This window comes from Carassius auratus, unplaced genomic scaffold (genome assembly GCF_003368295.1).
Source record: "Carassius auratus strain Wakin unplaced genomic scaffold, ASM336829v1 scaf_tig00023612, whole genome shotgun sequence".
NCBI lineage: Eukaryota > Metazoa > Chordata > Actinopteri > Cypriniformes > Cyprinidae > Carassius > Carassius auratus.
The window spans coordinates 334,206-358,681 of record NW_020525285.1 but is presented as its reverse complement, the minus strand read 5'-3'; the positions used below and the strand labels follow the sequence as shown (position 1 = coordinate 358,681).

At 36.5% G+C, this 24,476-nt stretch overlaps 2 protein-coding genes across 2 annotated transcripts; both read right to left on the bottom strand.

Annotated features, from left to right (window-relative positions):
- Positions 1-7,221: 7,221 nt before the first annotated feature.
- On the bottom strand, positions 7,222-10,301 carry LOC113077953 (apolipoprotein L2-like). The gene is made up of 4 exons (XM_026250216.1): positions 10,180-10,301; positions 9,528-9,645; positions 9,293-9,332; positions 7,222-9,032 (listed from the first exon to the last, which is right to left on the bottom strand). Exons 2-4 carry the CDS (start codon positions 9,610-9,612, stop codon positions 8,510-8,512), a joined length of 648 nt encoding a protein of 215 aa, XP_026106001.1. The 5' UTR covers positions 9,613-9,645; positions 10,180-10,301; the 3' UTR covers positions 7,222-8,509.
- Positions 10,302-21,789: 11,488 nt separating this feature from the next.
- On the bottom strand, positions 21,790-23,592 carry LOC113077967 (urokinase plasminogen activator surface receptor-like). Its single transcript, XM_026250221.1, has 5 exons — positions 23,540-23,592; positions 23,340-23,459; positions 22,930-23,055; positions 22,631-22,744; positions 21,790-22,502 (listed from the first exon to the last, which is right to left on the bottom strand). The coding sequence occupies exons 1-5, from the start codon at positions 23,586-23,588 to the stop codon at positions 22,156-22,158; spliced, it is 756 nt and encodes a 251-aa protein (XP_026106006.1). The 5' UTR covers positions 23,589-23,592; the 3' UTR covers positions 21,790-22,155.
- Positions 23,593-24,476: the final 884 nt, after the last annotated feature.

Below are 24,476 nucleotides of genomic sequence, written 5' to 3'. Positions count from 1 at the left end.
TTTTTTAGGTTTTGGGTGATGCCTGTCAGAGGTGTAGTGGTGAAAAAAGAGGTGGGTAAACTATAAATTCACGGTAAGGTGGGCCACTGCTACCGTTGTATGTGTATCCTGATGACATCGCTATAGGCTATCATTTGATATTACTACCAAGGGTATCACTGGTTGTTCCCTCATATAGGTCACACAATCACTATTCAATTCATACATTAATCTAAGTTCTTGTTAAAGAGACTCAAGAAGGAATAATAAGGTTGAAATCTATAAAGTTAACTAAATGACAAAACAGAGAGAATTTTTTTTTAAAGAGGAATAGAGAGGGAGGCTTATATCCAGGGGTTCCAATGCAATGCACTTGTACGCAATGATTAGGGATTTTGGATTATTTTCATAGTCGATTAATATGTTTAATATTTTCTCAGTTAATCGGTTAGTTGTTTGGTCTATAATATGTCAGAAAAATGTGGATCAGTGTTTCCCCGAAATGCCCAGGAATGGTCCTTAAATGTCTCGTTTTGTCCACAACTCAAAGATATTCAGTTGACTGTCACAGAGGAGAGAAGACACTAGAACATATTCACATTTAACAAGCTGGAATCAAATGTTTTTTTACTTTTGTCTTTCATATATTTTATCAATGACACAGACCGCAATGACACAGACAGCTTCATTGCAGAAGGACATCCTTTGGTCACGTGGTTCACGTGAGATGATTGACAGCTTTACAAACTAATGATGTCGCACTGATGTCATAGCTGACCCAAATCACTAAGAGGAGAGTAATCGCAAGCTCTGTTAGCTGTTTGAGCTCTTCAGATCACATAAATCAGTGTAAAATGAATAGAAATGTTATTCTGTATGACAAAATATTTTACAAACATGTCATAAAATTATTATCTATTCAAATGTGCGCACCATTGGACTATAGCCCTGGCGGATCGTGGATATTGTATGTAGCTATACGAACACAAATAAACCGGAGATGAGATGAATGGCTGCTGTATGAGTGATGATTTCTATTCAAAATAACGAACGTTATTATTATTATTATTATTATTATTATTATTATTATTATTATTATTAGCCTATAATTATTATTATTAATTGCCGGATATCCATTTTTGAATCTTGATGCAGTCTGTTGCGTGTCGTTCATTTTGAACGAATCTTTAAAATGACTCAGGACTAACGTTACCGAGTTGTCTCAGAGAGTGATTCGTTCATTTTGTGTTGAATGCACATGCGGATAACACAACATATGGGTTCTGAATCGACAGGTGAGGTCCGAGTATTTTATTCTTCCTGTCAGTCCCATAGAGACGGGAAGAGAAAAGATTAGTTCATTTTGCTGAACGAGACTCAAAGATCCGAGTCAGTAAAATGATCCGAACTTCCCACTACTACTGGCAACACCGCAAGCATTGGTCAACACTGACAAGTTGCAGCACAATGTGAAAGACAACAAACAACCTATGAAACTTATAATGAACAATAACTAAATGACGTAAGCTTAATTTAAAATGTCATAGGAACTGTAGGCTATTTAGAGGTGGATAAACTCAATTCAGAGGTGGATACCCTTACGAAAATTAACCACTACAACTGGAAATAAAACTACAAATAAAACCAAAACACCATGGTTACTATAGTTAAACCGTGGTAACCACAAAATAACCATGGTTTTGCTATATTAACCATAGTTTAACCATGGTATTTGTAGTAAATCTGTGGTTATACAAATGGTAGTCAACACGCCAAAAAAACATGGGTTACTACAGTTTTACTGTAATAAAACCATGGTTATTTTTCGTAAGGGTAAACGCACTTTGGAGGTGGGTAAACGCTATTTCCGAATTTTGGGAAGTACGTAAACGGCGTTTACGTGCGTTTAGCCTCCACTACATCCCTGATGCCTGTGTATATGAGTAAACTGAGAGCCACTATCAGCTCAACCCTAATCAAACACACCAGTGCTTTCTAGTTATCTGGAAGACCTTGATCAGCTTGTTTAGTTTGACCTGGAGCTAAACTCTTCATGATAGTGGTCCTTGAGTGACCCATCTCTAAACTATAGGAACCATGTTTTTTGGTTTTATTTGTAGTTGAAGTTTTAAGCAAAAACAGAATGGTCTGATTTTAGCCTTGAGAAACTATACTAAATAATGTCTTAAGACAGGCATTTCCCCCGATCTACACAATAGAGCTCTTAAAGTGAAAGTTGTATTGGTGTTATTGGACGTTAATATATTCTTATTACTATCTTTGCTATGTCACTGTGTATTTTATTTGATTTATTTCACAGTTTGACTACTGTAACAGCTTCAGTAATAAATGAATAAAAACTCTTAACAAAAAATGAAAGATGAGTTTTAATCATCTCGTGGTGAGCTGAAGAGAAGAAACATGAAACACAACTCTGAGATGTCTATTGATGTGGTGCAGAATGAGGGTGTTTCAATTTACGAGAAGACGCACAATATGACTGGAAAGAGGCTTTTAACCACAAGTGTGTGTGTGTGTCTGTGTGTGTGTGTGTGTGTGCATGATGAACTGTGGCTGTTGTGGGCAGTTAGTATCTGCCTCTGGATGGATATCGCTGTATGAAAAGTATCTGTAGTTTATCAGAGTGTTTTTCTGTGGAAAACTTTCTTTTCAGTACAGTCCAAAGCACAATATAATACTTTTTACTGCTCTACATTTCATTACAGTTTTTTACAGATGCTAGGATACATTTCTCAATACCTAGGTCACTTTTGCAGAACTCTTCACACAGTGAGCACAACAGAAGTCTTTATGTAGGCTAAACTGAGGATTAATTATCATTGCTTTGGCACAAAATGCATTCAATGACTCCATCTCTCAAATTTAATCAATTATTCATGAATGTGAAATGAACTGCTTTGCCAAGCTGAAAGTTGGTTAGGAGAACTGAAAAAAATAAAAAATGTGATGAGCCTGGTCCTGTATAAAGACACTGAAACACCCAAACCACTCAGATAACACACGAAACATACAGAGCAATGAATACAGAGCAAAAACAACCTTAAAAAGTGATTTCATCAGCTTATAGCGAGTGAAAATGCTGTTAATAACACTCAGTATGTACACCTTTCCTCCCACAATATGAGCTTCAAATACAACAAAATACGACCATATTAGAATATGTAATACATATATATATATATATATATATATATATATATATCAGCTAAAAACTCAATCAATATCCCCTCCACTAGCATAGGATATTTAGGCATTTTCATAAAAGCTTCACTCTTAAACATAATAGCACATTTGTCAGGATGCTTATCAACAGAATCAGACATACACAAAGGAAAGCAAGCGTTTTCTTCATTGCAGAGAGCAGAAAGTACATCAGTGTATGTGTGTGTGTTTGTGGTTAGAGTTGACTTGTGACTGTTGGTCGCTCGCCCTGGACCCCTCCTCTCTGCTCTCCGTCTCCCTCGCTTCAGTCTGCTTGTTGATTTCGCTGGTTCTCCGGGCAATCCTCGGCCCAATGACCGTCCTTTTTGCACAGTCTGCATCTGGTACAATTCAATATCTCATGTTCATCAGTCTCGCAGATCCAACAACCCCACCTTTCAGAGTTTCTTTCAGTTTCATTCCGATATCTTCCTCCTCCTCTTTTCCATCTCCCCCCTTTCGATTGCTGGTTTTGCTGAGCAGAATAGCCCCCCGGCCTCGACATGGCTTGCACTACCGCCAGCTGCCATTCTTTGTCGGTTTTGGCTTTAACCCTTTCCTTCTTTGCCGTCTGCATCTCTTCTGCATGCAAAGCGTGAGCTAAAACAGCAGATAGCTGTCCACTTTTCCATTTTATGTAGCTGGTCTTTACTGCTTGTGCAATTTCAGGTCTCAGTCCATTCAAAAACCAGCTCCGCATGTGACACTCCCATGTGCCAGCCTGATCTCCTCGCTCATCTGCTTCCTCCAACCCGCTGTGCTTGTTGAAAATCAAGCGGTGGTAAAAGTCCACCACAGCTGTGTATTTTGTTTGGCCAACATATATGTGGTGGTAAGTTTTGTTCACTGACTGTAGTATTGTGTACTGCACACATAACTTTTTTACTGTACATGTAAATTTACTGTATAGCAGACCTACAGTATACTGATCTACACCATATGATCTTTTGCTGTATTTCAGAGAGTTTTGCAAATGGATGCGGAGGAAGTCCCGCATTAGTTTATTTACATTGATGAGGCTGGATTTAACCTCACAACAGTACGAAGAAGGGGAAGAAACATCATCGCCCGCAGGGCTATTGTCAGTGTACCAGGGCAACGTGGGGGTAACATTACCTTTTGTGCTGCCATTACACAGAATGGGGTCCTCCACCGCCATGCCAACTTGGGTCCTTACAAAACTGAACTCATTCTTACATTTTTAGACCGATTACACAATATCATCACAGCAGCAAACCAAAGGGACCAGATCCAATACATTGTCGTCTGGGACAATGTAGCTTTCCATCGTTCTGCTCTGGTCCAAAACTGGTTTCAACAACACCCACAATTTACAGTTCAATACCTACCGCTATACTCCCCCTTCCTGAACCCCATCGAGGAGTTCTTCTCAACATGATCTCCGGCCCTATGTCCTGATGCCCCTCATTCAAGCGATGGAGGAAGCATGTGATCAAACTGAACCAGCACCCATACAAGGGTGGATCCAGCTAGGAAGAGAGATGTTTAGGTTTTTTTTTTTTTCGGTACTGAACTGGATATGTAATTTATTTTACAGTATTACTGTAAGTTTAGAGTACAATGGTACGTTCAGTAATACTTTAATAAATGAAAACTGGAAAATGTTTTATGAATGTTTTGTTGAAATGTTCAGTATTGACTGATTTGAGTTCATGAAAATAAATTAATATTTTCATCAGTCTGCACAATTGGTGTCATGTGGTGTTGGTGAATTTATTTCTACACTTTCTGTGTAAATGCTAAAAGTGTTTTAGGTTGAGCACAGGAGTGTTTAACTGATTCAAACAGAGTCAGACCATATGATGGTTGTGTTTATAACAACAAAATAAGGTTTTTATAAGACATTGTATAGTTTTGACAAAAGTGTTTCATTTTGCAAATGATCTGAGGTGTTGTGCTACTTTGGTGTAGTGTTTTGCTAATTGTGTGAAGGGGTTTGAAAAACCGGGCCCTGTTTTCAAAATTGTGCTTAAGCAGTTGAAAAAAAACTGTAATTTCAATAAGTACTAACTAACTTAACGAGCGCTAAAAGAGTACAACAGCCTAAATGCGTATGTATGAAGTATGAGTGCAATTCGTATATCATCATCCTCTATGTTGATCATGTGACCTACAAAGGTAAAACAAGCACAAAAACTTAAAAGATCTAAGTGACAGGTTTAATTAATGTATTTGTAAGTATCTTGATAATGAAGAACATTGTCCATGTTGTAGACTTGTTGCAGAAACGGCTGCCTTTTTATTTTGTGATTGTAGTATAGCCAATACTGTTGATTTTAATTGATGTATATTTTTAACTCCACTAATGTGATCAAGTGTAATCCTAAAGCATTTTTTGTATTATTAGAAAACTTAAAATCGTTATCTGTTTAATTTTTTTTTTTTTTTTACGTGAAAAGTGTCTTTCTAGTAAAGTATCTCATACAAGTATTACTACTCGAAAATTAACATTACCCCATAATGAATTGCATCTTTTGCCCACCCCAACACTTACATGCAATAATAACAATAAATGGCAACCAATAATTCTATATATATTTTTTTTCTTAACATTACATTAAATGTATTTATTTTGTGATATAAATTAACAAAATAATAATACAAAATAATTATTTTATTTACTGACAACAAAAAAACATGTCTAAATGATTAAAATAATGTATAAAAGTTAGCATCACAATAAATGCATTAATGTACAAGTCAACAACACATGAAACAAAGTTTCATTCAAACGTATTGTTCTAACAATCATGTATTTAAAGATGGTGAAGCTAACATCCTCCTGTCATCTGAACACAGCTGATACAGTTCTGCTGCGCTTCACAATCTCAACACAACACAAAGCAGTGATGACAAAAGTGAATTCTACACAATATCACACACACATCACTTAGACACCTGTATCATGTCTGTTAGATGTGCTCATCTACAATTCTTATCAAACATTATCCAGTCAGATCATAAATAGACATTAAGTAATAGTCTTTAAGAAGTATACATGGTTTATGTAATTCACTGTTAGTTATGCATTTAAAACATGCTTACATCAAAATCACAAATATGCTATATTACTGTATGTAGGTCACAGACAGGTTTAGATAAAGCCTGTGAAACCTGGGGATAGCGTCTTTAGACCTTTTGCTTATATGTTGATTACTTTATGCCTTAGTTTTAATAAATTATTAACCTGTTAGCCAGCACCCCCCATTATGGGACTCACAGCTGCTTTTTTTTTTTTTTTTTTTTTTACCACTCTTAAATATTTTTTTATTTGATATAAAAATACATGAAATGAGTCCTGGAGCAATCTAGAAAAGTATTGGGTTGAAAGCCACATGTCTCATGAGTTTCTATTTCAAATCTGAATAAGATATCATGAAAAATGAGACTCCTGCAAATATTTTTATGAGACTATGTCTACACCCCCCACCCCCCAAATATAAGAAAATATATTTCCCAATAGTATTGAAGGCTTCTAAAAAACTATTTAGTCAGTAAACATACCACTGTATAGTTTTTTTTTTCAATTATAAAACACTAGAAAAGCGATCGCTGTAAATGCCGCCTCCATCACCTTACAGGTGCGTCAGAACGCGTCACGTCATGAGAGAGCGCCAAAATTCAAATAAACTATCTCTCGCCTATCTTTCATTCATTCTTTTTTCCAGTGGATCGTCTCATTCTGTTTGTCACACTATAAGCTGCAAAACCATGCTGTTTCTTTTACTACCAAGACGTTCTTTCTGACCGTGAGTTATTCCATAACAGACGCAAACAGTTCTGTTGCTGAAGAACTGAAAAGTAAACTAAGGAATTATGATCCATATTACAACGTTATTGCTTCGTTGGACTAAACGTGCTTCATGAGATGTCATTCAGTGGACCCTTACCTTTCTAACTAAGCCAGGATTTACAGCTGTGGATGTGTTTACGAACCGTTATTACAACGGATCTGGTATGTACAGCGTTTTCATTCCTTTTTTTTTTATGTGTACTGCTTACACAAATGTAGCAAATACAGTCTTTATAAGCTTTCCATTGAAAAAACAGCGATCTGTCATCGATGCTTGAGGGTTAGATCTTTATATTGATATATATTTTGTCAAGATTAAATTTGTCCTGTTTCATTAATCTATTCATAAACACTGACACATGCAAGTTGAGAGGTTTTTAAGCAGCTGATGGGAATACTATTCTTAAAATGCATTCCAAATTCTGCATAATTTGTAATGTATATTTATTCACGGTATTTAGAAGTGCCCACGATAACAATATCATGCATATTAATCACTGCGATATATCGCATTACCGAATACCGGCACAAGTCTACTGTCAAACAGTGGTTAAATAAAGTAAACCCCATGCTGTAATGGAAAATGTATGTAGATATATTGGACAGTTGCTTGTAATTGCTATCAAATATGGTTTACATAAAATAAACATGTATTTTTGCATATATTGGAGAAATGCTTGTAATTACTGTCTATTAATGTTTATATAAAGTGAACCCATACATTGAGTAAATGTCATGTTGATATACTGGAAAGTTGATTTTAATTAATGTTTAATAAATGTTTATATAAAGTATATCTCATACATTGATGGTAAATGTATATACATTTATTGGATAGTTCATTGGATAGCCTGTAATCACTATAATATATTGTTTATTTAAAGTAAACCCTTGTATTGAAGCTACAAATATGTAGAAATATTGGAGAGTTGCTTGTTTTTACCGTCAAATAATGTTTATATAAAGCAATAACTGTTAAAATATGTTCCTGAAACCTAATATCACAAGAGCTTGTGTTTTTTGTACAGGATAAAACCAATATTTAACAGGAATTTACTGTATATAGATTGAATAATGACATGAAATAAAAGTTTAAATTGATCAATATACTGGTATTGGGCTTTAAATTAAGGTATCTGAAAGTTATTATACAACATTTTCTGTGTGTTTTACATAGAAAAGTCTTTACTTTAAAATATACTAGATAATACTGTATTAAAACAGAAGTCTTGGTTTTAATTGTGTAATTTTAAGGAATTTCTGCAATATTTTTAAGTTTTTATGCAGATTTATACATTCGTTTAACATTCAACAGAGATTTTTTTATGAGATTTTTTTTTCTTTCTACAGCAGTTTGACTGTAAAAATACAGAAAATGTTTACGGTAAATATTCGTTTTCAAATAACTTTTTTTTGTAAAATAAGTGAAGGTTTTTTACTGTCATTTGATGGAAAGTGGTTGGCATTTTTGCTGCCAGACTTTTTCCCATTATTTTAAGATTTTTTTTTTTTACAGTGCACTTTTGCAATCTTTAATGAGTCATCAAAACCTCTTGCTGGTGTCTGAAACTTCAGCTTGTTCCGTTGAATATCTGCAGTGATGTTAGAAATTATATTCAGAGGCTTAGTCATTGGTTTGATTGTCTCCAGGAAATCACTGATGATCTTCACAACAGTCTGACGTAGTTTTCTTTGCTTGAGCATGTTAGTGATGATTGATGCTGCACGTGTTACTCCTCCAGCTACTGCAGTAACAGCTCCAACAGCAGTAACACACAAATAAGCTCCTAATGTGAATGGAGATAAAGCCAGACCCCCTAGTCCTGCGATTCCTCCAACTGCTCCAACTGATCCTCCAATCAAACTGCCCACTGTAGTGTTCTTGTGCACAGATTCAATCTCATCAGTGAAGTCCTCCAGTTTCTTCATTTGATCACTGAATGTGGGGAGATTTCTCTTATATTCTGACTGTAGTTCCTCAATGGTTCTTTTGAATGTATCAAAAGTTTGAAGTTTCCTGAAATAATAAAACCTTTATCAGGATTAAAGCATAATTATTGTGTTTTGTGTGCTTTATAATTTTACAATACTTGCCAATGAGAGCATATATTCTGCATGTGTATATAGTACACTGTATGATTTACCACTATATAAGTACTCTTACAAGTATTTAGCAACTAAATATTTGACATAATGTAGCTTTTTTTTTTTTTTTTTGTACTTCTAATAACATGAATAAACTGATGAGGCCAAGACTTAGAGAAAGGAAACTCTTACCGCTGTATTATCTCCTCTGGTTTACTCCCAGCACCTGCAGCTGATATTAAACATTTCCAAAGATTATGATAAATAATTGCCAATACAAATAACTTTGATTTGTCTTAGTTTTTCATTCTAAATCATTTCCATCTCCATTTGACATGAGGATGTGATTTCTAAGGATCATTTGTTTATTTATTTGAACACAAAATTAATTACGATAAAGAATTAATCATGTAATTTATGGACTTACAGTTAAAGTAAGGAGGAAGACCAATACTCTTATCTAAAGCATCGCTGTCATCACTGGATCCAGAAAGTTGATGATGGTGATCCATTTCTTGGGATAAGTTTACTTCGAGCAGAAGACGCTGAGTGAAATATTCAGAAAGAAATTCAGAAAGATCCACAGTTTGACTTGTGATTAAATCACACATGTTGATTCGTCTGGTCTCCGGCTGATCCTGGGTTCTCCCAAGGTTTTTTCTTTTTCTTTTTTTTATCCCTTGCCACTGTCACCTTTGGCTTGCTTACACTTACACTTTCCCATTTAGCAGTATTATTAAATTTAATAACATAAAATACATACATTACCAGTTGATATTCTCCATTTGAGTCATTTCAAAACCACAGTATTTTCTGTATTATCTATTAATCTGTATCTCTCATGCAGCTTTCTCAGAATTGTGTTCTCTGAATCCTCTCTATCGCATATCAGACTCACTTCAGCAGAAATATCTCTTCCAAATCAAACTAAATATGAATTCCCTCATCCATGATGCAGAAGTACTAATAATGTCCTTAAAAGTATTTTCATCCCCATAAAGGAAAAAAAGGAAGATATAAAGACATGTCTTACATAAAGTTTTTTTTTTTTTTTTTTAAGAGAAAATAAACTGTATTACCTGGATAATGAAAACAGATGATACATTTTTTCAGTACACCTCCATCTTTTTCAAGCATTAATACATTTGCAGAAATTCAGACTTGTATCCGCTTGCGTCTCGTACAGATACAGTTGTATGTTTGTCAGGTTGTCCTGTGTCCGGTGTCATTGGTGCTATTGGTTAATAATCTACAACAATCAAGCGTTATCACACTTCATGACTCTCTCCTGCTGGGAACAGGACAAAGAACAGCAGGTGTTGCCTACATTACGGCAAAACCTGATTATAATTACAAAGATGTTTAAGAAAAGCAGTCAAAAGAGTTCAAATGGTTTCTTACAATTTCACATCCTACGTTTACAAATTTCTTACATTGCATTATTGTGATTTTGTTAATTATACAGTATAGATGTCCTTTTTTTTCTCTGGGGAAGGATTTGTCAGGAGATTATGAGATTATGTGAGATTATGTTTTCTTCAACTGATGGTTTGATTTGATTTCCTCAAATCACTGAGAGTCTGACTTTCATTCCAACATTTTAATTAAAATGTTGCAGTTTCTTAGGAAAACTAAGTGTAAATGAATGTTCATTTGGCTTTTATTGAGGTTTAACTTTGGACCCAGGATCAAAGTGAAAGCATTCAGAAGTGATGTTTAGGCAGTAATTATATTTCAGTATGAACCTTTGAACCTGCATTAAAATGTAACAGTTCTGTGTACATGAATGCTTATCTTGTTTATTGACATTACTCATTTATTATGAATTGTAGCATATAGAGTTTTCCATGGCAACAACGGTGCCGCCATTGTGCTAGTTCCGGCTAGATAACAGAACGCAAATATATTATATTGCTCAGGTTTTTAGTCTAGCTACAGTCTTGGCACAGAAACGCTCATTGTGTGGCACATGTAGCAGAACCTGGTGTGATGGGACCCAGACGAGCAGCTTACAGGACCTCAACTCTCTACAGAACATGGAAAACCTAAAATACATTTCAAATATTTCACAGTTATTTCAGGATCATTTATTATTGTCACACATGGTGTTTACCTGCCTTATTCATTGATTAGACTTAATGTACAGTACACCTACCAAATCCTACCTTTACCTTACATTTTGCATATACACTGTGCAGAAATCCTAGGCAAGTTGATATTTCTGATCATATTTTTTTTTCCCCAAGTATATTTTACCTATTCCAAACCACATCAGTCTTAATAACTATTCATTTTGCATCCAATCCTTTATAAGTGATGTATAATCTTATCTTTTTTTTTTTGCCTCATTTTATCTGTAAAAAAAACATCTGCCTAATAATTATGCACACCCTAATATAAGGTGTTTTCACTACCAAGTTCCAGCCTCCTCCTTTTCTAATGTGTAATTTATAAATGTTCACTTACCTTACTCGACTGCACAATTAGGAGATTAGACAAAATACTTATTCTGATGGTCATTAGGTCACCAGCTGTGTATGTCACAAACATGTTAATATACGTTTATGCATTTATAACATACTGTATGTTCACAACACGCTGCAAGATATCTTCACTAATAATAATGAATGATGGTGTGTGTGATAGTCCTTTCGTCCATAATATGGAGGCTAAATGGCAACATGACCTTCCCAAACCAGTGATACACAAACAACCAGTAGTCTCCACGGATCCCTGCTCTCTGACCAGCTCCCACACTGACTCGTCTGGACTGGACTGGACTGGCTGGGTGCATGTTCGCTTTAATCACGGTAACGGTACATGACCCATTTTCTCACTATGTACATAATGGCAGGCATCGGTACTTTTATCATTTTTTCTTACGGGACCATAACGTAAGATACAAGGTAATGGAGCCTTTTATACATTATACATTATTTCTTTAGAAATAATGAATGGACAAATGGAGTTTTTAAACGCCTCAGATGTAAAGTTATTCGCTGTCAAAGTGGCTCAAAATTGAATGGGAGTCAATGGGATGCTAACAGCAGGTGGGGGTCCGCTAGCCAATGGCGGCACCCAGGGGTGCTTCAATAAAATATGAAACCCTGACCCCCTGGAAATAAACAAGTGTACTACTGCTAAACTAGTAATAAAACCTGCACAGTCTCAGTCCCTACTCGTCAAATGTCTGACACATGGTCAAGGGATCTGGCATCACTTCTTAATGCACTGTATACCTTTGCCGTTATTTTTCAACGTACAGGTTAGTCCGATAGACAGCGTTTAAATTTGACGTCTTGGGTCAGCACACCGCAACTCGTTGTCTGCCTTGTATGGGTTGAGATTACAATGAATAAAAAAACAAAAGAATAGGCTACAAAATCTATGACAGGGCGAGTCAAATGGCAGATCATTTTTATCTGGTCCTCCAACTGGTTTTTGAGGTTTAGAAATCCTCACAATCTGATATCAAAGTGCCCTCTGCGCAAAGGTTTAGCGCGTTCATCAGCGGTGAGTTTAACAATAGATACATCTAGCCATTTAAAACAGAGTTTTTTTCTTTACACTTTAGTTGTTGAAGTGTCAAGTTTTCCTGAACTCTCAAACACTTCGAGACACTCCAGACTCAAACCTGTACTTTATGAGATCTAGAGACAGTCACGTGGTTGGCTGAACACACTCATGACTGTTACACACACACACACACACACACACACAGAGAGAGAGAGAGACAGACTTCAGTGTGTCAGAGTCAGACAGTCAAGTGTCGCTCTCTACTGGAGATTATTAATATTACAGCAGCTCAACAGATCACATGATCATCAGCGTCATATCAGATATTACAGTCATTTAAATCAAATCTATTAACACAGTGAACTTGTGGAGTAACTTTACATTTTGTTCAGCCGTAAGATTTGTTTTTTTGTTTAAAACTTTATTAAACCTCTAAATTCTCACATTAATTCATGCTGATTTAATTTTTTCATGAAAATTATTTTAATCACAGTAATGAAAATATGTAGATACATTAAAATTATCATGAAAATAACATCGCAATTCAAATATATAATAATATGGTAGTGCTAAATATAATTTATTATTTTCAAATCTGAGATGAAATGAGACCTGGATGTGTTCACGTGTGTTTAAATGGAGCAAACAAACAAACACACAATTATTCAGTTCTTTTTTTCAGACGCAGTCTAATATTGTTTGTAGAGTTTAAATCTGAGTGTAAAGGTTAAATGAGTGACAGAGAGCTGAAGAAGATGTAAATGTGTGATGAAACACACCTGATTCACATCAGCAGCTCATCAATGACTTTAACAGAAACACAAGACTCCAGACTTTACACCAGACTTCTGCTGTTTAACACAACACAGTCATTAGAGAAGAAATTGTGACATTTAAAAGTCACACAAAAGGTTAAATCAGCATCATTATTATTATGTGTGAGCTGATAACTGAATGACATTCACTGAATTAAGAAGAATGTTGTATTAAATATTATTTAAGGCTTTGTAAATGAAACATGCATCAGTAGATGTGTTTAGTATATGACCTGCAGTTATCTTATTTGTCCACTAGATGACAGAACTGTATTTTCAGTCTCAAAGGTGTTTAGTTTGAGGTTAAAGTCAGTGAAGAGAATCAGAGATCAGCAGCTGGATGAGGATCATAGGTGGTGTGTTCCAAACGAGATATATCCCCATCCGAAAACTATCCAGAGATGTAACCACATCTTCACCAGATACGCCATTCCACAGTTGGTTTGCAGAGATAATGGACCATGGACCATGCTGCAGTAAAAATAAAACTTCCAGAATTCTGCTGAGGAATATGGGTTTAAACATGTGACATCAAGCCCATTGTATCCGCAGTCGAGTGGAAAAGCAGAGAAAGGAGTACGCATAGTGAAGTTACTGCTCAAGAAAGCAGCAGACAGTCGATGGGATCTTTATTTAGCTCTTCTTAATTACCGTGTCTTCTCCACTAGAACGTGGTGTGTCTCCTACAGAAATCCTGATGGGATGCAGATTACACACCACACTTCCTAGCTTAGCATCAGCAAACAAAAACAAATACCTAAAAAAAGAAACCACAGCGCCTGAAACAGTGAAAAAAAGCTAATTATGACAAGGCATTAAAAGGCCAAGAACCACTCTCCAATAACGACACAGTAAGTCTTCAGGATCACATCCCTGGTGTAAAAGAGCTACAGTCCTGGATAAGGTGAAGCCGAGATACTTCCACAGAGGACACAGTCTGTTAGTACTGGATGACAAGGAGCCAGCTGAGGATATGTTCTCACCAGTATTGTGAAGATCAAAACCCACAGTGAAGTCCCCTGACAGACTTAACCTGTGAATCATGTTCAGGCATAACATAATTATTTAGTTAAAACGAGAGTTAAAATGAAAAAAAGAGGAAATGTACAGTTGATTATTACTGCAAAATGTAAATATTTCTTAAGAGTGTAATATGTTGTATTAAGTCTTATAATTTGTACACTGCTTGCTTAATGGTCTTTTAATTTAATTGTATAATCTATAAATTTGCATAGTTGCTTGAGAGAATGTGGCAGAAGAGACGGCTGTGATGAACTTTTGAAAGGTAAGATATATATAATATATGATTTTATATTATCAGCATAGCTAATCAAATTACCCTGTGCATTAAACCAGATTATTATTAGATTATTCCTCATTTAATTAGTAGATTTACGGGATCTTATTCATTCTTTTCATGCAGTTTCATCAATCATTGTGTAATTAAAGCTTATTAAACTGATTTTGCTGGTGGGGAGTTAATTATTAAATAATATTTAACAGACTTGGATATATTGTGTAGGATGCAGATGGAGCTGATCATGAAAAGAAAAAGCTGAGACTGAGACTGAGCAGTGATGCCACAGGACTGCTTTCAAAACAAGAACCACCTGAACACTATCTGCACAGACATCACCCTCACGATGAGTCTCTCCACTGGGTTTGGCAAGTCTCTCCCTGTTCTCTGTGTCTTTGTAAAACAGTGCCAGTTCCCTATGATTCCTTCACATTTTGTTGGTGTAATCTATAGACTGCTCCTGCTGACTATATCCAGCCTCACAAAGACTTCAGATGAAGCTGACTCTGAATAAACATACAAAACTGCTCAATTGTCCTTGCATTGTAATCATCATGATCACATCATGTAACCACTGCTTTAATTTCTTCATTGTTCTCCGTTGTTCCTGTATATCTTTCATTGTTTCTGAATACATGACCTTGACTGCATTATTTGTAAAGCCTGATTTTAGAAAACTTCTGCCATATGAACATTACATTGGCACAGTTACAGAACTCTTATTTGTTATGTAGAAACATAGATTTTCTGTTAAGCAGCTTTGAAACAGTGTTTATATTAAAAAGTGTTATACAAATAATTAATATTTAATTTAATTCATTGTTTACCTGTGTCTTCTGTCTATGACTAGCTCACCTTACTGCTTATCTGTCGAGTTTTTGGGTTTGTGTCATTCTTTCATCATGTGACAGCCCCATTGCATACAAGCACAGATGAAGTGAAATATATGCAATATTTGTCAAATGAACAGACATTTTAGAAACATTTTCATAAGCAACCGAAACACTTTTTATATACTGATTAATACAGCTTCCAAAGCAAACAAACAGTTGTTCAGACGGCCTAAACAGTTTATAACTTTTCACATAGACTCTTAGAATGAATTCAAAGAAAGACAGTTTGTCGTTTGGGCAACAACTGGCTCTTGCGTGAGATGAAAGACACACCTGAGTTGCTCTAGGTGACTCTTTGTGTGTGTTCAGTTCCTGTTCTGATCCGCCTAAAACAAGCCAATTATCAAGGTTGTTCAATATGCGGATTCATATCTGCCTGAGAGGGGACATAGATGAGTCTATGCACTTTGTAAAAGTGTGTGGGGCCAGGGACAGTACAAACAGAAAGACTGCATACTGATAGGCCTCTCCCTTTAACATGAATCACAAGAACATGAATCTGTGACACGGGGCTATGTGGAAGTGAAAGTAAGCATCTTTCATCTTTCATCATCTTGAATGACTGGCGCATAAGCGAGCTGTTCAGATGTCTGAGTTCTAGAATGGGTCTGAGCCCGCAGTCTCTCTTTGGGACGAGGAATTAGTGGCTGAAAAAAACCTGATTCGCTGTTTTCACACAGCGCCTTTTGCAAGCAGTGCTTGCATCTCCATTCATTCACACGGCATGATTGTCACTCGCGTGAACGAGCACCAATTTGACTGTGATTTTGGGCATATGTCAGCAATTTTTCAAAACCTGTCGGCGAGCCAAAATCGGGGCTAAAATCATTAAATCTGAACATGGTCTTGCCGATCGCTTGCACTGTGGCCTTTGACGCATTCAGGGAGACATTTAAAGAAACGCTTGCTGAAAATTTGGCTCAATTGGCTCTTTGCTGGGATGTCGGATACCTGAAGTGATGATTGCATTTGGTCCTTCAGCTTCTTCCAGAGCTGGAGCTTTTTCTTATGGCTTTTTCTTGCAGAAGAGTCAGCGAAGAGATGATCGCTTTCGCTGAACGAGAATAATATGATGAATAGCGCTACTGGCCAACTTATCTAGTGGTTGGGCCTGTCCCTTTTGGTGGGCTGAAGCGCCATTGGTGTGTGCAGCTACACAAACGTGAACAAATCAGGCTTCAGCAGAAAGGAAAACATATGTTTTCCCATACATAACGAGAGTGAAGGTTCGAAATGGAAAATACATCGTAAATAGAAGCTTTTGGTTTTGTAATTTGAAGCATACACAAAAACACATAGGAGGGTTTGAAAGCGGGTGACTTGGAGCGGCTACAGAATTGAGTTGATTCTACTGTCTGGAACTGTAAAAAAACAATTAAAAAATTAACAATTAAAGGTAACAAGTTTGCATACCTGGTACCAAAACTTGGCAAGTGGTCATGGTTGTGATGTGCGTGTCTTCCCAGCTACCACCTACATTATTGCAGCTTATATTAATTCCTGCTACACACTGTATTATAAGATGCTGTTAATTGCAACCCTAGCTAACCTGTTTCCCAGTAAACCTATACGTAATTTTACTATTACCAGTAATTCATCTAGCAAATAATTAAACTAAAATAAGATGAAATTAACAACAAAACATTTGATTGTCATATAATTATGCTTAAGTCAATCTTATCTCCATCATCTACTGCTGTTTCCTCTTTTCCTCCTCTTCTTGCTTTTTTCACTTCTGGCTGCCAGAAGAAGTCCTCTTCATGTTTAAATCAGCAAATGTAGGAGTAAGCGCTGTGCCAGTTTGAAAATGGCGGCCGACGCATCACGAGGAAAAAGCAAGCACATCCAGCGTAATGCAAGAGGGGGCTCCCTAGGGGAGATGCAGATATATTGCTCCATGTTATATTAATAATGACTTAGTAGAATAATTTCCAATTGTTCAAATGGTCAGCTGTTGGGGGCTCCCTTAAAATGAGGGGTCCCAGGCAATTGCCTGCCTTGCCTGCCCTATTGCTAGACCTCTGGGCATATATATATATATATATATATATCACACACACAAGCAGAGCGGCTATTTATCAAGTTCATCTCGACTACTTTGCATTTCTGCAAGAAGATGTGCAGAGAGGAATAATCCAAAAGTGTTTCTGGAAGAAGATGTGCTGAGAGGAATAATCCAAAATGTACCTCCTAATAAGTACATGATGCACCATGCAGCTTGATTTAGTGGAGCAGAGGAGATCTTTTCTGATGTGTACGTCTTTTTTTATTTTTTTTATTACTTGAATTACTTGCATTGTGACATAAACTTCTACACATTTTAGTAGTGAGACATTTCTAAACTGTAATTTCTGACTAAATGTATAATCAAGTGAAACATTTTGATGTTTCATTTCATTGCATCTAAATGTCTCATGAGGCCAGGATGTTTTTGTTGTTGTTGTTGTTGTTGTTTTTAAATGTTCTATATGAGTGTTTACTCTGTAAGAATAGACCAGTATTTACTGTGAAATACTCAGTTCATGAATATCTGTGTATTCAAAATACTAAAAGAGTGAACCCAAATATAAAAAAAGACAAAATAATAATAATAATAATAATAATAACAATAATAATAATAATAATACTTTGCACAATTAAATAATTGGCATACATGTTTCTTCTGACAAGCTATAAATATAACTGCAGAAACAAAGTAAGATAGTATTAAAAAAAATTCACATATCACATCAGTATCAGGACATAAAAGCATTGTGCAAAGAAAATACAAGCTTTATGTTCAGTACAGTGTCTGATTGTAGAATGTGAAGAGCTGCTGGATTCAGTGCAGCAGGAGGAAGAAGAGAAGAGAACAGCAGAGGAACAGGAAGCTCTGAGTGATATAATACTTTCTGCATTTTCACAATTGAAAAAAAAAAATACCAATTACCAATTAGGTTTTGAAATTATTACCTAATTTTACAAATTAGGATGTCCCCAAAGGGAGGTTATTGGAGGTTTTGTCAGTTCAATCAGGACCACTTCCGTCAAGTATATTTAATGACAATTATATTGCATACTGTTAGTGTTGGCGTTATGGTTTGGTATGTTCTGTCCATGCAGCCATGCTTGGACAGAGCGGGGAGAGCAGCAATACAAACCCCCCTGGGGTACAGAACAGAACCATTATAAGCATACATAATTACAATTCTCAATTACATGAGTTATTAACGAAACATGATAGAGACTGCTTCCAATGAAGACACTGTAAAGAAAGAACAAAGTTAGTATGGATTACAGGTTCAGTTGGTGGAGTTGGGGTTGGTGGAAGGAGTTAATTGCAAGCAGCAATGCGATGGAGAGACACTGACTAATGGGAATTTAAATAGATTGCATGTGATAGGTGTCAACACTGGATTGGTACACATCAGTTTATATATATATATATATATATATATATATATACACATCTCCACCAAAGGATTACAATAGGTGCAGTTCATTAGCATGTCCTGCACCTACCATGAAACATCCTGTTCCAACTCAACCACAAGTTTACTTTTTTTCTGAAATTATAAATCCTAACCAAACAGTGAATTAGGTTTCTGTTTCTTAAGCTCTTAGATAGTTTACAAGAGCTATATCTCATCTGCCAACCTACTCTCAGAAAAAAAGAGCAAAAATTGTACCTTTATGGGTACAACAGCTGCACTTCATTTGTTATTGTTTGTGATGTAATAGTCTTCATTTCATCCTACAAAGTTCATTTAAATTAGCGGTTAAAACAAACATTTTAAAATAAAAACACAGTTAAGTGTTGCAGTGTATTAGTATACAAATAGTTGATCTGTTTATAAACCCTATTCCAAAAAAGTTGGGACACTGTACAAATTGTTAATAAAACCAGAATGCAATAATGTGGAAGTTTCAAATTTCATTATTTTATTCAGAATACAACATAGATGACATTCCAAATGTTTAAACTGAGAAAATGTATAATTTTAAGCGAAAAATAAGTTGATTTTATATTTCATGGCATCAACACTTCTCAAAAAAGTTGGAATAAGGCCATGTTTACCACTGTGTGGCATCCCCTCTTCTTTTTATAACAGTCTGCAAACTTCTGGGGACTGAGGAGACAAGTTGGTCAAGTTTAGGAATAGGAATGCCCCCCAGTAAAAATTTCGTATCGAGAGGGGCCCCCAGTAAAAATTGCATTTCAAGTGGTGTTCCCCAATAAAAATTGCGTTTCGAGTGGTGTTAGTCACCACATCAAGTCTGCCCCCCCCCTCCCTGGACCTCTTCCAGTTTGCATACCGGTCGAACCCTCAACAGCTCATTCAGAAACTGGTCAAGCTGGGGCTCAACACTTCGCTGTGCATCTGGCTGTTGGACTTCTGACTGGAAGACCTCAGGCAGTACGGGTCGGCAGCAACACATCCAGCACCATCACACTGAACACTGGGGCCCCCCAAGGATGTGTGCTGAGCCCCCTCCTCTTCACTCTGCTGACCCATGACTGCACACCGTCACACAATTCTAACCTCTTCATTAAGTTTGCAGATGACATGACTGTGGTGTGTCTCATTAGCAACAAAGATGAGACAAACTACAGGAGCGAGGTGAGCCGCCTGGCCGGATGGTGCAGTGACAACAATCTCTCTCTGAATGTGGAGAAGACGAAGGAGATTGTTGTTGACTTCAGGAGAGCACACACTCAGCATGTTCCTCTGACCATCAACATCCTGATGAGCTGCATCACTGTGTTGTATGGCGCCTACAACGCGCCCTGCCGGAAGACGCTGCTATGCATAGTAGCAGCTGAGAAGATCATTTGTGTCTCTCTCCCCTCCCTTCAGGACATCCCAACCCCCCCCCAGATTCCACATCCCCAGTCCCCCCCCCCCCCACTAACATACAATGACATGCACCAGTCACTTTGTACAGCATTGGTCTACTCACTACCTCATTCAGCATGGAAATGACGTCATTCTACCATCTCATCAGTCAGTTTAAATAAAATAACTGCTCTTGAACCCTTTGTCACTTTAATCAGACTGAATAAGCTTTTTTTTGCAATAAAAAATCACTGGTTTGCACTCTGTCTGCCATGTGCGTTGCGCTGCTTTATTTAACTTTATTTTTAATTTTATGATATGTTTTTTTTTACATTCCCTTATTGTATAGTTGTATCTTATATTTTATATTTGATCTAGATTTTTAGGCTCTACTGTTAATGTTATCTGTATGCACCGGGGGTCTGAGAGTAACGCAATTTCCATTCTCTGCTTGTATGTACTGTACGTTTGGAAGACATAAAAATAGATAAAGCAGATTTGACTTGACTTAACTTGGTGCACATCTGGGAGTTGGGGTTTGGAGTGGTGGGACTGTCTTATGCAAAGTGTCATGTGGTGCTTTGCAAAAAATAAATGTACCCTATGCAAATCAGTTTTTAAGTTTTATGCAAAACAGGTGGGCTTTATGCACAGCAATGAGTAATGAACACACACACACACACTTGCTCAAGGGATTGAGGATATTGAAGGCTCATTCACGTCACGCCAAATCACATCCTGATTATGAGAGGAAATCCTGCGTTACCGCCTTGGTTGTTTGAAAAATCTGATCTGTATGCCAAAAAGAGATGGAGACAGGTGGAATAGATTTCCAATCTCTTATGGAACCGATGGGTACAGGAATACTTTTCCCCCGGAAACATTGTGATTATTGCTGATTCTACAGCACCACGTGATTCATGGTTAATTGGAAGAATCGTGGAGACTTAGCCTGACAACAATGGCTTGGTACGTTCAGCAAAAATGAAAACTAAAAATAACATCTTAGAACATCCAATTAGCAAGCTTTGCCTTTCATTCGAAGCAGATTAAATTAGGGCACTCAACATTTTGAGTGTATTTATTGTCCTCTACATACATTGGTACAAATCTTGAATTGGTATGTATTTTGTATGAATTTGTAATTGTTATGTCAATATGTCATGATGAATTAAGGGGCTGGTGTGTGAGCCATTTTGAGGATGGTAAAGGTTTTGTCCACTGGTTGGTGACGTGTCTATGTTTAATTAGAGCGCCTGAGCAACAAGTGTGTGCTGATAATTAAGAAGCAAACAGTTTTTGAGCGCACAGCAGAGAAGCTCGCAAGGAGGATTCTAGTTGTATGCAGTCCATAAGGTATGGCTTTGTGTGTACATGTGAACAAGGAGAGGCCACAAGAAGTTTGAGATCATGTTTAATGGAGCTCAAGTAATAAAGAAAGACATTTGTTTTGCATCTACATCCGTTTTGGACTCTGTTTGTACGCATTCTAAACTTGCTTACACCTATTATCAACGGCAAAGGCACTGGAAAGCCTCAAATACACAAACACACACATCTAACAAAAGCAATGCATTCAAAACTGTTTTATCCTTTTCCAAAATGTATCTTTTTTTAAATACACACTCATCATATGAAAAGATATGTCTATCACCCAACAACAGACAACAGTGATCTATTATCTCTATCCTACGGCTGAAAATTTGCTTCTTTCTTCTTATTTTATTATACATTTTTGACTTATTAAGTAAACAATCAATAGTAACAGGAAGCTCTGGGTGATACTCTTAGCACTGTTAGTACTCTGGGGGACTTTCTGAGTGACGCCCTGAGTGATGTTCTGGGTGACGTTGATGTTTTGAGTGATGTTTTGAGTGACGTTGATGTTTTGAGGGATGTTCTGGGTGACGTTGATGTTTTGAGTGATGTTCTGGGTGACGTTTTGAGGGATGTTACACAAGTCCCCCTCACAACATGAGATGAGAGAAGAAGATGTTGTGGCATTATCACAAGAAGAATTAGAGATACAGCCTTTTATAGTAGTTTCAGATTCGTTGAAATTCACTGATGAAAAGAAAGAAAACTGATGTTAATCTAAGATAGCAATTGATGTATGTGATCTGTATCAGATGTTTAAAAATATAATGGAGAAACAAAATAACATGAATTTTCTACTTTTTTCAGATTCTCACCTGTTATTACTGTAAAGCAGTGGTCTTCACTCCCTGAACAGTTCACTGTGTTTGAACAGTTCTGACCATCACAATAGTAACATTTCTTTCCATTGGTAGTGTTAGTGCTGGGATCTACAGGAGGGAAACAAGACTGTTCTTTTATTTTCATTCAAAATATGACATCTAACAACACTCCTTTGGCTGCTCCATCAATTGGTAGAAAATCCAGCTGCACTCTCATTTTTATTCCTTACTAAATATCATATGGAAGTAAAATGAAGTTTGATAGATTCTGTAGTAAGTATAAAGTATAATACCTGGAGCATCTTGGAGGTTACAAAGGTCAGTGTCACAGCAGGAATAAGACGTGTGTGCAAACCCAGTGTTCCAGGACCCACTTGCACAGTAATCAGTACAATATTTACTTTTTACTTTAGTTGAATCTAAATACATGAATAATACAGAAAATACCAGTTAAAACTGCTCATTATTTTGATGGAAATATATATATATATATTTTTATAAATGTAAAAGTAGAAAGCAGCAGTGAAAGTGTAAGAACTGAAACAATTAAATAGCAGAAATCTATATAGAATATTCTGTGATTGAAATGGTAAATTCTGACAGAAAAATTATTAGCATTTCCACTGTTTCAGCACCATTAAATAATACTAGCATCTCCATCAGTCAAATATAACAGTATTTCATTAAATAATATTATACTTACTAAATTTCCATACTGTTGTTTCACTCATGCACCCTGAACTTCCATTGGGACATGTTATATTCCCAAGATCCATACAATATCTTGTATCATCCCAGCACTGATAGCAGCTGAGAGAGTGTCCTTCAGTAATAAAACAGAGAGAGACATCAGTGATCTGTATTTGAACCCAATATCAGTAAAAGCATGATCTGTCTTTGTACCTGCAGTGAAAAGAACGAACAGAAGAAAAGCTGAGATTTGAATATCCATCTTTGATCTGGAGGAGAATGAAATGTTTCAGTTTGAGTGCTCATTTTATATCTTATCAGAAGGGGAGGGGCTTTATGAGAAAATGAAAGTTTAACAGAAGAAAACAGAGAATGAATAATTCTAAATAACCCAAATAGCAATAATGACAAGACATAAAACAATTGATCATGTTACTATTAGTCTACACTGCAATGTGAAGAAAGGAAGTCGAAGAAAGGGTCTGATTCTTGGACATAGAGCATACATTTTTGCACCCCAGTGAAACAAACTAATACAATGGGACCCAGGCATAGACTTTTTTATCATCTGTAGAGCACATTATATTTGAGTCCATACATGTCCAGTCCATACATTTCAGAGATACCAAATATCTGGAGGTTTGATCATGACAGGTCTCTCTCCCTGGCCTTTAAATATGACAGACATTGAGTGCATGTGTCACACACCTGGACTCATTTAGTGTTTTTTCCCCAGTACCCAGTTTCTGTCTTCCGTGTTTAGTTTGATTAGTTCCCAGGTGTGTCTATTATCTTCCTCATGTGTTCCATGTCCCTGTTAATTTAATGATTCCATCCACCTGTGTTTCCCCAATTATCCTTTGTACTTAAGCCTTGTCCTTTCAGTTCTGTTTTGTCGGGTCTTCATTCATCACTTGCTACTTACGTGTGTCTACCTCTGTGCTCCATGTTGGATATCCCCTGTGTTGTTTATATTAAAAACCTTATTCCGTTTATCCTCGACTCCGTATTCCTTCAGGCAGCGTAAAACCGTGACAGAAGACCCGACCTAAAGGAGAAAATAGAAAACTGCGTGTTCTTCCCTCCGTTTTGCTTTTGTTTTTTCACAGTCTTTTCGTTTCTTAGTGTCTATGGATCCCCTCTATCGTCC

Coding starts and splice junctions, on each gene's coding strand:
- LOC113077953 (XM_026250216.1), bottom strand. CDS start 9,612: ATGGATCACCATCATCAACTTTCTGGATCCAGTGATGACAGCGATGCT. Junction 9,333..9,527: donor TCTTCCTCCTTACTTTAACT/GTAAGTCCATAA, acceptor GTTTAATATCAG/CTGCAGGTGCTGGGAGTAAA. Junction 9,033..9,292: donor CCAGAGGAGATAATACAGCG/GTAAGAGTTTCC, acceptor TTATTATTTCAG/GAAACTTCAAACTTTTGATA.
- LOC113077967 (XM_026250221.1), bottom strand. CDS start 23,588: ATGGATATTCAAATCTCAGCTTTTCTTCTGTTCGTTCTTTTCACTGCA. Junction 23,460..23,539: donor GTTCGTTCTTTTCACTGCAG/GTACAAAGACAG, acceptor TTATTACTGAAG/GACACTCTCTCAGCTGCTAT. Junction 23,056..23,339: donor AACAACAGTATGGAAATTTA/GTAAGTATAATA, acceptor TCATGTATTTAG/ATTCAACTAAAGTAAAAAGT.